This window comes from Trichomycterus rosablanca, chromosome 19 (assembly GCF_030014385.1).
Source record: "Trichomycterus rosablanca isolate fTriRos1 chromosome 19, fTriRos1.hap1, whole genome shotgun sequence".
NCBI lineage: Eukaryota > Metazoa > Chordata > Actinopteri > Siluriformes > Trichomycteridae > Trichomycterus > Trichomycterus rosablanca.
This window is the reverse complement of record NC_086006.1, coordinates 9,073,192-9,087,450: the sequence shown is the minus strand read 5'-3', so window position 1 is coordinate 9,087,450 and position 14,259 is coordinate 9,073,192. Positions and strand designations below refer to the sequence as shown.

The window sequence follows — 14,259 nt, the reverse complement described above, 5'->3', positions numbered from 1 at the left end:
GCTCTCTATCTGAAGGAGAATGTCCGCCCCTCAGTTCGTGACCTAAAGCTCGAGCACAGTTTGGGTATGAAGCAAGACAACGATTTAAAGCACATAAGCAAGTCCATCTTTAAATGGCTCAAAAAAGCCAAAATATCAAAACGTGACATATGTGTGTGGCCTTAAAATACCCTTTAATAACACATTAATAACATTCATAACAGTCTGACAAACAAAAAAGTGTTTATTGGCGTACCACAGCATCACAAATAAAAATGATGTTTTTCATCTGCACATTCCATACAGTGCTAAGCAGACAAGGACCAGTGCAATAAATGACATTACTATTTCAGGTGATTTCTTCAAGACAAGGGATTCTCCTCACAATAAAATACCAGACATCCCAAGTTGCAAAAACTCATTTCAGGGAGGTACCCCCGGACCTCGACCCCGACCCCCCAAGCCCAAAAAAAAGCTGAAAAACCTCTCGCACACACCAAAGGATATGGATGATAACAGAACTTTTAGGCGCTGCTAACTGAGCTACTAAGCGAACTGTTTGCGTCACAAACACATTACTGTGTACTACATAGTGCACTAAATAGTGTGAAAGATAATAGATTTATGTTCCCTACATAGTGCACTAGATTGTATATTAGAAAATAATTTATGTTCCTTACTTAGTGCACTAGTGTACTAGATAATAGACTTATGTTTTTTACATATTGCTTTAGATAGCGTATTAGTTCATGGATTTAGGTTCCCTACATAGTGCACTAGATAGTATTTTAGATATGAATTTATGTTTCCTACGTAGTGCACTAGATAGTGAATTAGACAATTGGTTTATGTTCCCTACACAGTCCACTAGATTGTATATCAGATCACAGATTTATGTTCCCTACATAGTGCACTAGATAGTGTATTAGATAACGCATTCATGTTCACTACATAGTGCACTAGAAAGTATAACTAGATGATGATTTGTGTTTCTTACATAGTGCACTAGATAGTGTATTACATAATTATGTTCCCTACATAGTGCACTAGATTGTATATTCGATCATAGATTTATGTTCCCTACATAGTGCACTAGAAAGTATAACTAGATAATGATTTGTTTCTTACACAGTGCACTAGATAGTGTATTAGATAACACATTCATGTTCACTACATAGTGCACTAGAAAGTATAACTAGATAATGATTTGTGTTTCTTACATAGTGCACTAGATAGTGTATTACATAATTAATTATGTTCCCTACATAGTGCACTAGATTGTATATTCGATCATAGATTTATGTTCCCTACATAGTGCACTAGAAAGTATAACTAGATAATGATTTGTGTTTCTTACATAGTGCACTAGATAGTGTATTAGATAACACATTCATGTTCACTACATAGTGCACTAGAAGATATAACGATGATGATTTGTGTTTCTTACATAGTGCACTAGATAGTGTATTACATAATTAATTATGTTCCCTACATAGTGCATTAAATTGTATATCAGATAACGGATTTATGTTCCCTACATAGTGCACTAGACAGTATATTAGACAATTGATTTATGTTCCCTACACAGTGTGCTAGATTGTATATCAGATAACAAATTTAATACGCGTGCGCGTGTGTTTGTGTGCGCTCTTGGCCGCTCGTTCTAGATTCCGGGAGATTTTATCTGACTTGCGGGCATCAGGGAGCCGCTATGTATATGCGGGAGACTTGGGATGTCTGAAATACATATACAGGAGCATCTAATTCCATAGTTGTATTAAATGCATTTTCTATAAAAACAAACAGTTATGTGCCTGGTTGGTGCAACAATCTAATGCACAAGCCCACCATCAATGAGACCTCAAGTTCTAGGTTAACCTGGCCAGGGTGTCCGACAAGCACAGGAAGTTTGACTGGGTTCCATATTGCTGCAGCAAATGAGGCCTTTGCTGGCTGGTTGAGATGGATGGTGGGTAGTGCAGTCGCCTCACAGCAAGAGGGTCCTGGTGTCGTTTCCCAGGTGGAGCAGTCCAAATCCTTTCTGTGTGAAGTTGCAAGTGCAAGTGAGGTGAATTGGAGATACAAAATTGCCCGGAGTGTGTTTGACATTGAACTTGAACTGAATCATGTGTAATCTGTGACTACCTGTCCTGTCATGAATGTAACCAGTGTACAACGTGACGTTAACATTCTAATAAACAAACAAAACACACACATATATGGCTATGTCTCAGGGGGGATAGCCAAGGCCCCACAATGGATTGGTGTCCTGTCTAGGGTGGGTTACCTCATTGCCCTGGGGAAACCAAACCCACCCCTACTCTGACCAAGATAAAGCAGTGGTAAAACATAATGAAATGAAAATGAAAAATGTATCTGTGTTCCAGTTATTGTCACAAATAAGAACGTTTGAAGGAATAATTGAAATTGAGAGACTGCCATGACATACCTGACATTTTATTGTATGATATTTTCACCAAGATACACCAGACTGTATTTACAAAAATACAAATGAGTTGTGGATTTGTGATCTGTACTGTGATATAATCTGTTTACCTACAAACGGATTATATTTGTCCAGTTTAATGCGCAGCTTAGATGCCCAAAATTGGCAAAAACATATGGACACCCCTTCTAATTATTCAGTTAAAGTGTTTCAGCCACACAAATCGCCAATCAATTATATCTTTAATTCCACGATTTCACATTTGCAGCAACAGTTTGGTTTGGGGTCCCATTTGCACAAAAAGAGGTCCACAGAGACATGGTTGGACAAGTTTGTTTTGGAGAAGCTTCAGTAGTCATGGTCTGCGTTTTCTGTTGTTCTACTGTTTTAAACTTTGTGTTGCTTTTTATATATGTGTTTTATGTTTCAACATGTACAGCACTTTGGATGTAAATGTGCTTTATAAATTACTTACTTACTTACTTACTTAGCTCTATTAAACACTTTCCGGAATCTTGGAAAGCCCTTTGTGTAGGGTGAAGGCTACTGGTGTAGTACCGAAAGGGCCTATGGTTTTGAAGTGGGATGTCCAACAAGCTCATGGTCAGCTGACCAAGCAGAGAAATAAATAAACCACGTTGTAACACTGAGCATCAGCAAGGGAAGTACTGGCAGTACTTCAGATAGTAATCCTCATAATATGTCGTTTTTATTAGTTTCTTTTCTTCACTCTATCTATTTCCTCGGCTGCTCCCGTTAGTGGTCGCCGGCGGATCGTGATCCGCATTATTGATTCAGCACAGTTTTTACGCCGGATGCCCTTCCTGACACAACCCTCCCTATTTATCCGGGCTTGGGATCGGCACTACAATGCACTGGTTCATGGATCCTATCAGACAACAGGACAATTCAGTGTCTCCAATTAGCCTGGCTGCATGTTTTTGGACTGTGGGAGGAACCCGGAGCACCCGGAGGAAACCCACTCAGACACAGGGAGAACATGCAAACTCCGCACAGAAAGGACCCGGACCGCCCCGTCTGGGGATCGAACCCATGACCTTCTTGCTGCGAGGCGACAGTGCTACCCACTTAGCCAACGTGACGCTCCGTTTCTTTTCTTTATTATCTAGACCCACAATTGGCCAATAATACCTCCATGATGTGAACCCCGGACCCCCAGATTGTTTTTATTTGTTTCTGTTCTTTACTATCTTCTTTATATTGTCGTTCTGGTAACACTTGGCTCAAGGCAGAAATGATTAGTATAGAAGTAGAGAGAGTATGAGAAAATATGAGAGGGTTTTGAGTCCCTTTTAGGTGTTGTTTAACCTCCAACCCTTAAAAACAGATCCAGCTAGGCAAATCTAAATGTTCTGTTAGGTGATAACTCCTGTGTTTCATGTTGGCCAACCAATATCAGAATATAATAGCAGCTCCGAATAACACACTGTAATAATAATAATAATAATAATAATAAACGTTCTTCTGTAAGTACATGATCAAACATTTGAGTAGTGTCAGTCCCACATCCTCTATATGTGCTTGCAGTTTTGTATGCTGTAGTGCATTTTATTGCCTTCATATGGTAGTTTATTGGCAGGTATTGTAGATTTGGATTTGCTTGTTGATAGCATCCAGAATCATCTTCATTTTATCCTCCAGACCATCTAGCTGTCTCGCTTTCCCCTCCAAAACCTTCTGATTCTCCTCGTAGTCTTTCTCAAGTTCTGAGAACACACACAAAACCACACACAGAGTTAAACCATAGCAAGGGCGTAACTGATTTTGATGTTGGTGCACTAGATAGCCACAAGAGCGCGGCACTTATTTCTGCAAGTGTTAGTCTGTAAGGTAAACCTTTTTAAACGTGCAGACATCCCAAGTCTCCCGGAAGTTCCGGCAGTCTCCCGCATATACAGTGTATCACAAAAGTGAGTACACCCCTCACATTTCTGCAGATATTTAAGTATATCTTTTCATGGGACAACACTGACAAAATGACACTTTGACACAATGAAAAGTAGTCTGTGTGCAGCTTATATAACAGTGTAAATTTATTCTTCCCTCAAAATAACTCAATATACAGCCATTAATGTCTAAACCACCGGCAACAAAAGTGAGTACACCCCTAAGAGACTACACCCCTAAATGTCCAAATTGAGCACTGCTTGTCATTTTCCCTCCAAAATGTCATGTGATTTGTTAGTGTTACTAGGTCTCAGGTGTGCATAGGGAGCAGGTGTGTTCAATTTAGTAGTACAGCTCTCACACTCTCTCATACTGGTCACTGAAAGTTCCAACACTGCACCTCATGGCAAAGAACTCTCTGAGGATCTTAAAAGACGAATTGTTGCGCTACATAAAGATGGCCAAGGCTACAAGAAGATTGCCAACACCCTGAAACTGAGCTGCAGCACAGTGGCCAAGATCATCCAGCATTTTAAAAGAGCAGGGTCCACTCAGAACAGACCTCGCGTTGGTCGTCCAAAGAAGCTGAGTGCACGTGCTCAGCGTCACATCCAACTGCTGTCTTTGAAAGATAGGCGCAGGAGTGCTGTCAGCATTGCTGCAGAGATTGAAAAGGTGGGGGGTCAGCCTGTCAGTGCTCAGACCATACGCCGCACACTACATCAAATTGGTCTGCATGGCTGTCACCCCAGAAGGAAGCCTCTTCTGAAGTCTCTACACAAGAAAGCCCGCAAACAGTTTGCTGAAGACATGTCAACAAAGGACATGGATTACTGGAACCATGTCCTATGGTCTGATGAGACCAAGATTAATTTGTTTGGTTCAGATGGTCTCAAGCATGTGTGGCGGCAATCAGGTGAGGAGTACAAAGATAAGTGTGTCATGCCTACAGTCAAGCATGGTGGTGGGAATGCCATGGTCTGGGGCTGCATGAGTGCAGCAGGTGTTGGGGAGTTACATTTCATTGAGGGACACATGAACTCCAATATGTACTGTGAAATACTGAAGCAGAGCATGATCCCCTCCCTCCGGAAACTGGGTCGCAGGGCAGTGTTCCAGCATGATAATGACCCCAAACACACCTCTAAGACGACCACTGCTTTATTGAAGAGGCTGAGGGTAAAGGTGATGGACTGGCCAAGCATGTCTCCAGACCTAAACCCAATAGAACATCTTTGGGGCATCCTCAAGCGGAAGGTGGAGGAGCGCAAAGTCTCGAATATCCGCCAGCTCCGTGATGTCGTCATGGAGGAGTGGAAAAGCATTCCAGTGGCAACCTGTGAAGCTCTGGTAAACTCCATGCCCAGGAGAGTTAAGGCAGTTCTGGGAAATAATGGTGGCCACACAAAATATTGACACTTTCACTAAGGGGTGTACTCACTTTTGTTGCCGGTGGTTTAGACATTAATGGCTGTATATTGAGTTATTTTGAGGGAAGAATAAATTTACACTGTTATATAAGCTGCACACAGACTACTTTTCATTGTGTCAAAGTGTCATTTTGTCAGTGTTGTCCCATGAAAAGATATACTTAAATATCTGCAGAAATGTGAGGGGTGTACTCACTTTTGTGATACACTGTACATAGCGTCTCCCTGATGCTCGCAAGTCAGATAAAATCTCACGGAATCTAGAACGAGCGGCCAAGAGCGACACAAACGCGCACGCAGGCGACACAGACTTTTTTCCCCGATCGCGTACTAACTCCATTATCTGATATACAATCTAGCACACTGTGTAGGGAACATAAATCAATTGTCTGTTTTGCAACTTGGGATGTCTGTGGGTCGCAAGCCGAAAAAATGGGTCGCAGAGAAAAATAATATTAATTAAATAAACTTGTACATGAACGCCCCCTTGTGTAGGCTTTATGTTACATCACAGAAGGACCAGATTGTACAGAAATAATAAGATGCATTGTTTGTGTTGCCTGTGTCAGACCCAGTTAATCAAAACACTGGGCTCAAGGCAAGGCCAGCCAGAACAGGGTGTCAACCCACTGCATGGTCCAACTGGCCAATAATACCACCATTATTTGAACCCTGGATCTCAGTGGTAGTGGGCTAGTGTGTTTAACCTCTACGCCAGATGAGCGCCTTTTAAAAATCGTGCATTTATAATATTACATTACAATGTTCCAGTAGGGTGACTATATCTTGGTTGAAAGCATGGGCCGGACAGACACCTGCACTGGGTGGAAGGTTTGTTTCGGGGAGCGGGGGTGAATGGGTTGGATTGGTAATTCTATGTAATAGGTGGCACCATGGCAATGTGTATAAAGTAGGGGGTATATATTTGACAAATGCATCAATAACCATGCAACTATGTTATTAAACTTAAAACTTGAACATGAACAGGGTATGGATGCCAAAAGTGTTTCCATTTCCGTCTCCCACTTGCCTCCCAGTCTGTGCAGTTTATCTTGTGCGTCCTTAAGCAGCTGCTTGGCTTCATCTCTCAGTCGCTCTGCTTTTTTCTTGGCATCTTGCACCGCGTTCGCCTTCCTGCCAACCAGATCTTGAGCAGTGCGGTACTTATCTGAAAGTTCACCGTCCAGGATCTGAACGAGACAGCGGATTATGTTAGTAAGGGAGGAAGTCTGGTCAACAAAATAGGCAGTGACAGGAAGATAAAGTGCATTACAGCACTGTGCACCTGTTTAGCTTCGTTAGCCTTGCTTTGTGCAGAGGTGGCTGTCTCTTCAGCTTGAGATGCAACCATGCTGTTGTTGGCCCGCTTGGCTTTTAAAGCTTCTATCTGCCGTCCCAGATCACCCAGCTTGTCCATGGCGTCGTTCAGGTCCTTCTCATTGGCTGATGTCTCGGATTGGATCTGTGGAGTTAGAAAGTTACACAAAATAGCAATAGCAAACTCTAACCCCCTTACTCTAGCCATTCAAATAATGTCTAATCCTTGTAATCAGAAGGCCAGTGGTTCAACACACACTACTGGCATGTTGCCACTGTTTGGGACCTAAGCAATGCCTGTAACCCCTCAATTAAATAAGTTGCTATGGATAGAAGCACCATAACATTAAAACCACCTCCTTGTTTCTACACACACTGTCCATGTTATCAGCTCCACTTACCATATAGAAGCACTTTGTAGTTCTACAATTACTGACTGTAGTCCATCTATTTCTCTGCATGCTTTGTTAGCCCCCTTTCATGCTGTTCTTCAATGGTCAGGACCCCCACAGGACCACTACAGAGCAGGTATTATTTAGGTGGTGGATCATTCTCAGCACTGCAGTGACACTGACATGGTGGTGTGTTAGTGTGTGTTGTGCTGGTATGAGTGGATCAGACACAGCAGCTCTGCTGGAGTTTTTAAACACCTCACTGTCACTGCTGGACTGAGAATCGTCCACCAACCAAAAACATCCAGCCAACAGCGCCCCATGGGCAGCGTCCTGTGACCACTGATGAAGGTCTAGAAGATGACCGACTCAAACAGCTGCAACAGATGAGCGATCGTCTCTGACTTTACATCTACAAGGTGGACCAACTAGGTAGGAGTGTCTAATAGAGTGGACAGTGAGTGGACACGGTATTTAAAAACTCCAGCAGCGCTGCTGTGTCTGATCCACTCATACCAACACAACACACACTAACACAACACCACCATGTCATTGTCACTCTGTGGTGGTCCTGTGGGGGTCCTGACCATTGAAGAACAGGGTGAAAGCAGGCTAAAAAAGTATTTAGAGAAACAGATGAACTACAGTCAGTAATTGTAGAACTACAAAGTGCTCCTATATGGTAAGTGGAGCTGATAAAATGGACAGTGAGTGTAGAAACAAGGAGGTGGTTTTAATGTTATCGCTGATCAGTGTATATGCCCTGTGAAGCTTAAAATCGGATTACAACCATGTTGTTTGGGCCACTTCAAACAGGAGTGTAATAATGCACCTGTGCCAGTCGGTTCGCAGTCGTGCCAATGTCATCCCTAGCTTTCTGGATGGCTTTCTCAGCAGCTGCCTGAGCCTTCTGGGCATCGTCCAGTGCATTTTTCACACCCTCCGCTGTGTTTTTCACCTTGTCTGCCTTATTCCTACAGGAAACAAACCACCATGAGAACTGACAGCATCACATACATCATGATAACAACGGACACACATACACACAGGTACATACTTGGCCTTTTTAGCTTCCATCAAGAGTTTTTCTGCCTTGCGCACGTCATCCTGGGTCCGTTCCAGAATAGCGTCCACATCGGACAGGCTCCTGACGCGCTCCTTGATCTCGTCAGCGAGGTGTCTGATTTGCTCGGGTGAGGCGGGAATGGACAGCTCAAGAACCTGATTGGCCACCGTCTCAATGCTGTCAGGGTCCGCGCCCTCTTCTGTAATCCAGATTTACAATACAATTAGTAAACTGACTGATGGACCAGATTACCTTAATAAAAGTACATGCATTGTGATTTTTGAGGTTGTTATAATAACAGTGTTCACTTCTCTGAGAAGGCTTTACAATAGATTTTGGAACATAACATCAGGAATTTGGATTATTTGACGACAAGACCATCAGTGACATACTGGTGTGTACTGGTGCTGAGAAAAAAAGCTGGGTTTACATGTCAATATTAATTGATCCCAATGGACTTGGATATAGCCTGGGTAAGGTTTAGTGGCAGGGACTCACGCATGAGGAAGGCACGGATCTGTTTGATCAGGTCACGCAAGTCGTTGTTGGATCGGTCCACCTTGCTCTTGGTATCGCTGGCTTTCTCCAGAGCAGCTTGGGCTTTGTCCTTGGCCTCCTGAGCCTTCATCTTTGCATCTGCCACCTAAAAAAGCCACATATAGTTTAAAACTGTGTGCATTAAGAGTGCTACAACAACTGCTATTAAATTGTTTCCAGTGCACGTTGAACTGCTAATACTGTCCGTGCTAGTCCCGATCCCGATTTTTAAAAAACATATATATATATATGAGAAATAGGAGGGTTGCATCAGGAAGGGCATCTGCTGTAAACACTGTGCCAAGTCTGGTATGCAGACCAGATCTGCATCAGTGGCAACTACAGGAACAGTTAAGAAAAATGGCGTTTGAACAATTAGCATTTGTGTTTTCTTTCAGTTGCTCTCATATTTTTAGGGGTGGATCATTCCCCCTCTTCCTCAGACATAGCCAATCATGTCTGTGTAGATCCTTGGGGTCCACACAAGGAGGATAAGCTCCTGCTGATTCAGGTTCTTTTCAAGATTACTTCTTGTAATTTTTAGGGAGTTTTTCCTTGCCACTGTCGCCCTCGTCTTGCTTAACAGAGGTTTTAGGTCCGTCGATCCTGGATTCTGTAAAGCTGCTTTGAGACAATGTCCATTGTAAAAAGCGATATACAAATACATTTCACCTGACTTGACTTGACTAGATGCCCAAGCTGCTGATAGCACCCCCAGATCTCAGTGATAGTGGGCTAGCGTAATGCCCGGTGGGGATGGTGTTCTTGGGGTCATATCCAGCATTTCTCTGCTCCCAGCTCCCTTGATATAATTGACAAGCTCCTCCCGTGTAATTCTGGACTGACCTCACCTTTCTCAGAATCATTCTTACCCCACCAGGTGAGATCTTGCATGGAGCTCCAGAGTGAGGGCGATTGACTGTGATCTTGTATTTCTTCCATTTTCGAATTATCGCACCAACAGTGGTCTCTTTCTCACCAAGCTTCTTGCTGATGGTCTTGTAGCCCATTCCAGCCTTGTGCAGGTCTACAATCTTGTCCCTGACGTCCTTTGATAGCTCTTTGGTCTTGCCCATGGTGGTTGAGAGATTTGAATGGAAGAAACTGATTCTGTGACAGGTGTCTTTTATACAGGGACAGGACTAATTTGTGTGCCTCATGGGCACATAACCGGTCTGTGGGGGTCAGAATTCTTGCTGGTTGGTAGGGGATCAAATACTTATTTCCCTTAATTAAATACAAATTAATTTATAACTTTTATTTAATGTTTTTTTTCTGGATTTTTTGTTGATATTCTGTCTCTCTCTGTTTAAATAAACCTTCCATAAAAATTATAGACTGTTCAAGTCTTTGTAAGGGGGTAAACTTACAAAATCAGCAGGGGATCAAATACTTATTTTCCCCACTGTATACATATAGAAGCACTTTGTAGTTCTACAATTACTGACTGTAGTCCATCTGTTTCTCTGCATGCTTTGTTATCCCTCTTTCATGCTGTTCTTCAATGTTCAGGACCCCCACAGAACCACTGCATAGCAGGTATTATCTGGGTGGTGGATCATTTTCAGCACTGCAGTGACACTGACATGGTGCTGGTGTGTTAGTGTGTGTTGTGAATATAGTGTGTGTTGTGAGAATAGTCAGTAATTGTAGAACTACAAAGCGCTCCTATATGGTAAGTGGAGCTGATAAAAGGGACAGTGAGTGTAGAGACAAGGAGGTGGTTTTAATGTTATGGCTGATCAGTGTATATAAATTCCACTCTTTTTTCACATTTACAGTATATCTAAGATAACCAGGCTGAATAACTAAGCATACCTACCAGAACAGAATTTGCATTAAGCCAAGAAACACACACTACCACACAATTTCCTTTATGAATCCTTTATAACTGTGAAAAAGACATTATGTGCGCTGTTTACCTGCTTAAAGAGATCCTCCACTTCTCCCATAGCTTTGATAAGCTCTTTCTCAGCGTGTTTAGATCTCTCCAGGGCATTGTCAGCCACAGGAACAGCTCCGTTACAGTTCAGCCCCCCACAGTGTCTACGTTCATTATCACGACAATCAACTCCACCGCAAGAGCTCTCAGAACATGGGACATCACCTGGGGCTCCGCATACCTGAGATGATCAGCATGACGGATGGGTCAGTGACGTGACATGTCAATGTTTTATATATACAGTGATATATTTTAACATCGTTCCTTCTCACCTTCTCGTTAATTTTCTTCAGATCCAGAGTGTTCGCTTTTGCATTTAGGTCAGTGAGAGCTCGCTTGTTAGCAGCATTCTTGCGGTTAAAGTCATCTCTCTTCATTGACATCAGACGTTCGGTCTTCTTGCGGGTGTCGGCTGATTGACTGACAGTACTTGGTGTGTCGGTGGTTGACTGATTGACACGTCGCTCTGCATCACGTGACTTGTTGTAGGAGGACCGGATACTATCGTATGCACCTGTAATAAGAGATTAAACCAGATCAGGATCTTTCCAAATGTTATGGGTAAATTAAATCTCATTGAATGTGATAGTGGGTGGCACGGTGGCTGGGTGGGTAGCACTGTCGCCTCACAGCAAGAAGGTCCTGTGTCTTTTCTGTGCATGTTCTCCCCGTGTCTGCGTGGGTTTCCTCCGGGAGCTCCGGTTTCCACCCACAGTCCAAGGACATGCAGTCAGGTTAATTGGAGACACTGAATCGCCCTATAGGTGAATGGGTGTGTGTGTATGTGTGTCTGCCCTGCGATGGACTGGTGCCCCATCCAGGGTGTTACTGTGTACCTTGCACCCATTGAAAAGCTGGGATAGGCACCAGCACCCACCCCACCCCATAAAATGTGAAGTAAAATGGTCTAATTTACAGAATGCTGTGAGCACCCAGGCAGATTGGATTTGCTAGCTCATATTCTCCCATATTTTCACACAATGTACAGTATACAGCATTATGCCTCTAAATGCTTTGGTGAAAGTGTTATCAAGTGTGAGTTTAACCAGCTAAAATGAACACACGTCCTCTGAAGAGTTCATGGCTCACCCAAAAAGTTGGAGCTTTTAAGGACGTCAAGCTGGCGGTTAAGATGCTCGGAGCTAAGGTTTAGCTCTTTAGCCTCTCGCTCCAGTGCACTGAGTTGATTACTGGCCTCATAGTTGCTGTCCTGAACTGCTGTCAGGTCTCCTTCTAGACGATTCAGGGTGTCTGTGGTCTCACCAATGCGGGACCTAAGAGAACAGAACATAAAAGTTGATAATTATGTCAGCTGGTCTGAGTTTCCTATCCACAATGCAGTTGTAGCATGTTCTAAGTGGGTTACTCTGGTACTCCTACTTTGTCTTACCTTCCAAAATCATGCCAGTAGGTTGACTGGCTACTCTAAACTGCTTTGAGGTCTTCTAGCACAGGTAATGCCCCACCTCATAGCTAACACACTCCAAAAGCTTGTGAAAAGGCTTTTCAGAGTGGGGCTGTTAGGGTGTGTTGCTTATTAATGCCTCACAGCAGGAATAATGGGTGGCAACTGGTGCCACCGTGGCCTGGTCAGTTACTCTACAGACCCTATTGTCTAAGGAAGGTCTACTGTTTTTACCATTCACCTTCAATGCTGTATTGATTGATTTCCCTTGGTAAGAAACAAATGCTGACTTAGTGTTTACCTCAGATCCTCTATCATGCCCATTAGGTTGGTCACAGCTTCAGCGGTGGCATTCCGGGCATTGACAATATCCCGTGCTTGTTTCAATTTCTCCTCCAACTTATTAAAATGCTTCTCATAGGCGCCAGTCAGGCCTGTGGTCTGGATCTCCTGGGCACGAGTTGCAAGTGCCTTAGTCCTAGCTGCTAAATCTTGGACAATGCGATCCCAGTCTCCAAAGCAGTGGTGGCAAGGCTGGCAAGCTGGGAAAGTGCCTGAGAAGCCACGGGCGCACTGGTCGCAGCGGACACCTGACACACCTTGCCGACATGAACAGTGACCTGTCACGCGGTTGCACTGAGTAGACTCGATTCCTCGAGGATCACATTCACACACTGTAGAAAGAGAGAGGTAGAAGTAACACTGCAGATTCTCATCACAAATGGTACAGTTAATGGTACATGTAAAATATCGACTAAAATCTAATAGTTCATGTGGTCCCAGCATGATTTTACAATTATCTAAGGAGCATCTTGTGATGGTACAGAATTCTTGATTTCCTCTGTCTTTAAGTGCCCCATAAATGCTAGATAAGGTTTAGGTGGTCAGGTGACTGTGGAGGGTAAGTCCATGACTGTTATGGTCTTTTTTATATATATATTTATATATATATATATATACAGTGGGGTCAAAAAGTATTTAGTCAGCCACTGATTGTGCAGGTTCTCCTACTTAGAAAGATGAGAGAGGTCTGTAATTTTCATCATAGGTACACTTCAACTATGAGAGACAAAATGAGAAAAAAAATCCAGGAAATCACATTGTAGGATTTTTAAAGAATTTATTTGTAAATTATGGTGGAAAATAAGTATTTGGTCACCCACAAACAAGCAAGATTTCTGGCTCTCACAGACCTGTAACTTATTCTTTAAGAAGCTCTTCTGTCCTCCACTCGTTACCTGTATTAATGGCACCTGTTTGACCTCGTTATCTGTATAAAAGACACCTGTCCACAGCCTTAAACAGTCAGACTCCAAACTCAACCATGGCCAAGACCAAAGAGCTGTCGAAGGACATCAGGAAGTAAACTGTAGACCTGAACCAGGCTGGGAAGAGTGAATCTACAATAGGCAAGCAGGTTGGTGTGAATAAATCAACTGTGGGAACAATTGTAAGAAAATGGAAGACATACAAGACCATTGATAATCTCCCTTGGGGTCAAGATCTCATCCCGTGGGGTCAAAATGATCATGAGAACGGTGAGCAAAAATCCCAGAACTACACGGAGGGACCTGATGAATGACCTGCAGAGAGCTGGGACCAAAGTAACAAAGGCTACCATCAGTAACACACTACGCCGAGAGGGACTCAAATCCTGCAGTGCCAGGTGTGTCCCCCTGCTTAAGCCAGTACATGTCCAGGCCCGTCTGAAGTTTGTCAGAGAGCATATGGATGATCCAGGAGAGGATTGGGAGAATATCATGTGGTCAGATGAAACCAAAATGGAACTTTTTGGTAAAAACTCAACTCGTCGTGTTTGGAGGAAGAAGAAAAACCC

At 43.1% G+C, this 14,259-nt stretch overlaps 1 protein-coding gene across 1 annotated transcript in view; it reads right to left on the bottom strand.

Moving 5' to 3' along the window:
- Positions 1–205: 205 nt before the first annotated feature.
- lamb2 (laminin, beta 2 (laminin S)) overlaps positions 206–14,259 on the bottom strand; it is a 63,095-nt gene continuing 49,041 nt past the window's right edge. Inside the window, exons 25-34 of the mRNA XM_063014941.1 lie at positions 12,724–13,096; positions 12,107–12,291; positions 11,290–11,531; positions 10,998–11,198; positions 9,037–9,181; positions 8,530–8,737; positions 8,305–8,446; positions 7,049–7,225; positions 6,794–6,953; positions 206–4,152 (exon numbers count right to left, since the gene is read on the bottom strand). Of these exons, the coding sequence (XP_062871011.1) occupies positions 4,016–4,152; positions 6,794–6,953; positions 7,049–7,225; positions 8,305–8,446; positions 8,530–8,737; positions 9,037–9,181; positions 10,998–11,198; positions 11,290–11,531; positions 12,107–12,291; positions 12,724–13,096 (1,970 nt within the window). The 3' untranslated portion in view covers positions 206–4,015. The remainder of the gene's footprint in view (positions 4,153–6,793; positions 6,954–7,048; positions 7,226–8,304; positions 8,447–8,529; positions 8,738–9,036; positions 9,182–10,997; positions 11,199–11,289; positions 11,532–12,106; positions 12,292–12,723; positions 13,097–14,259) is intronic.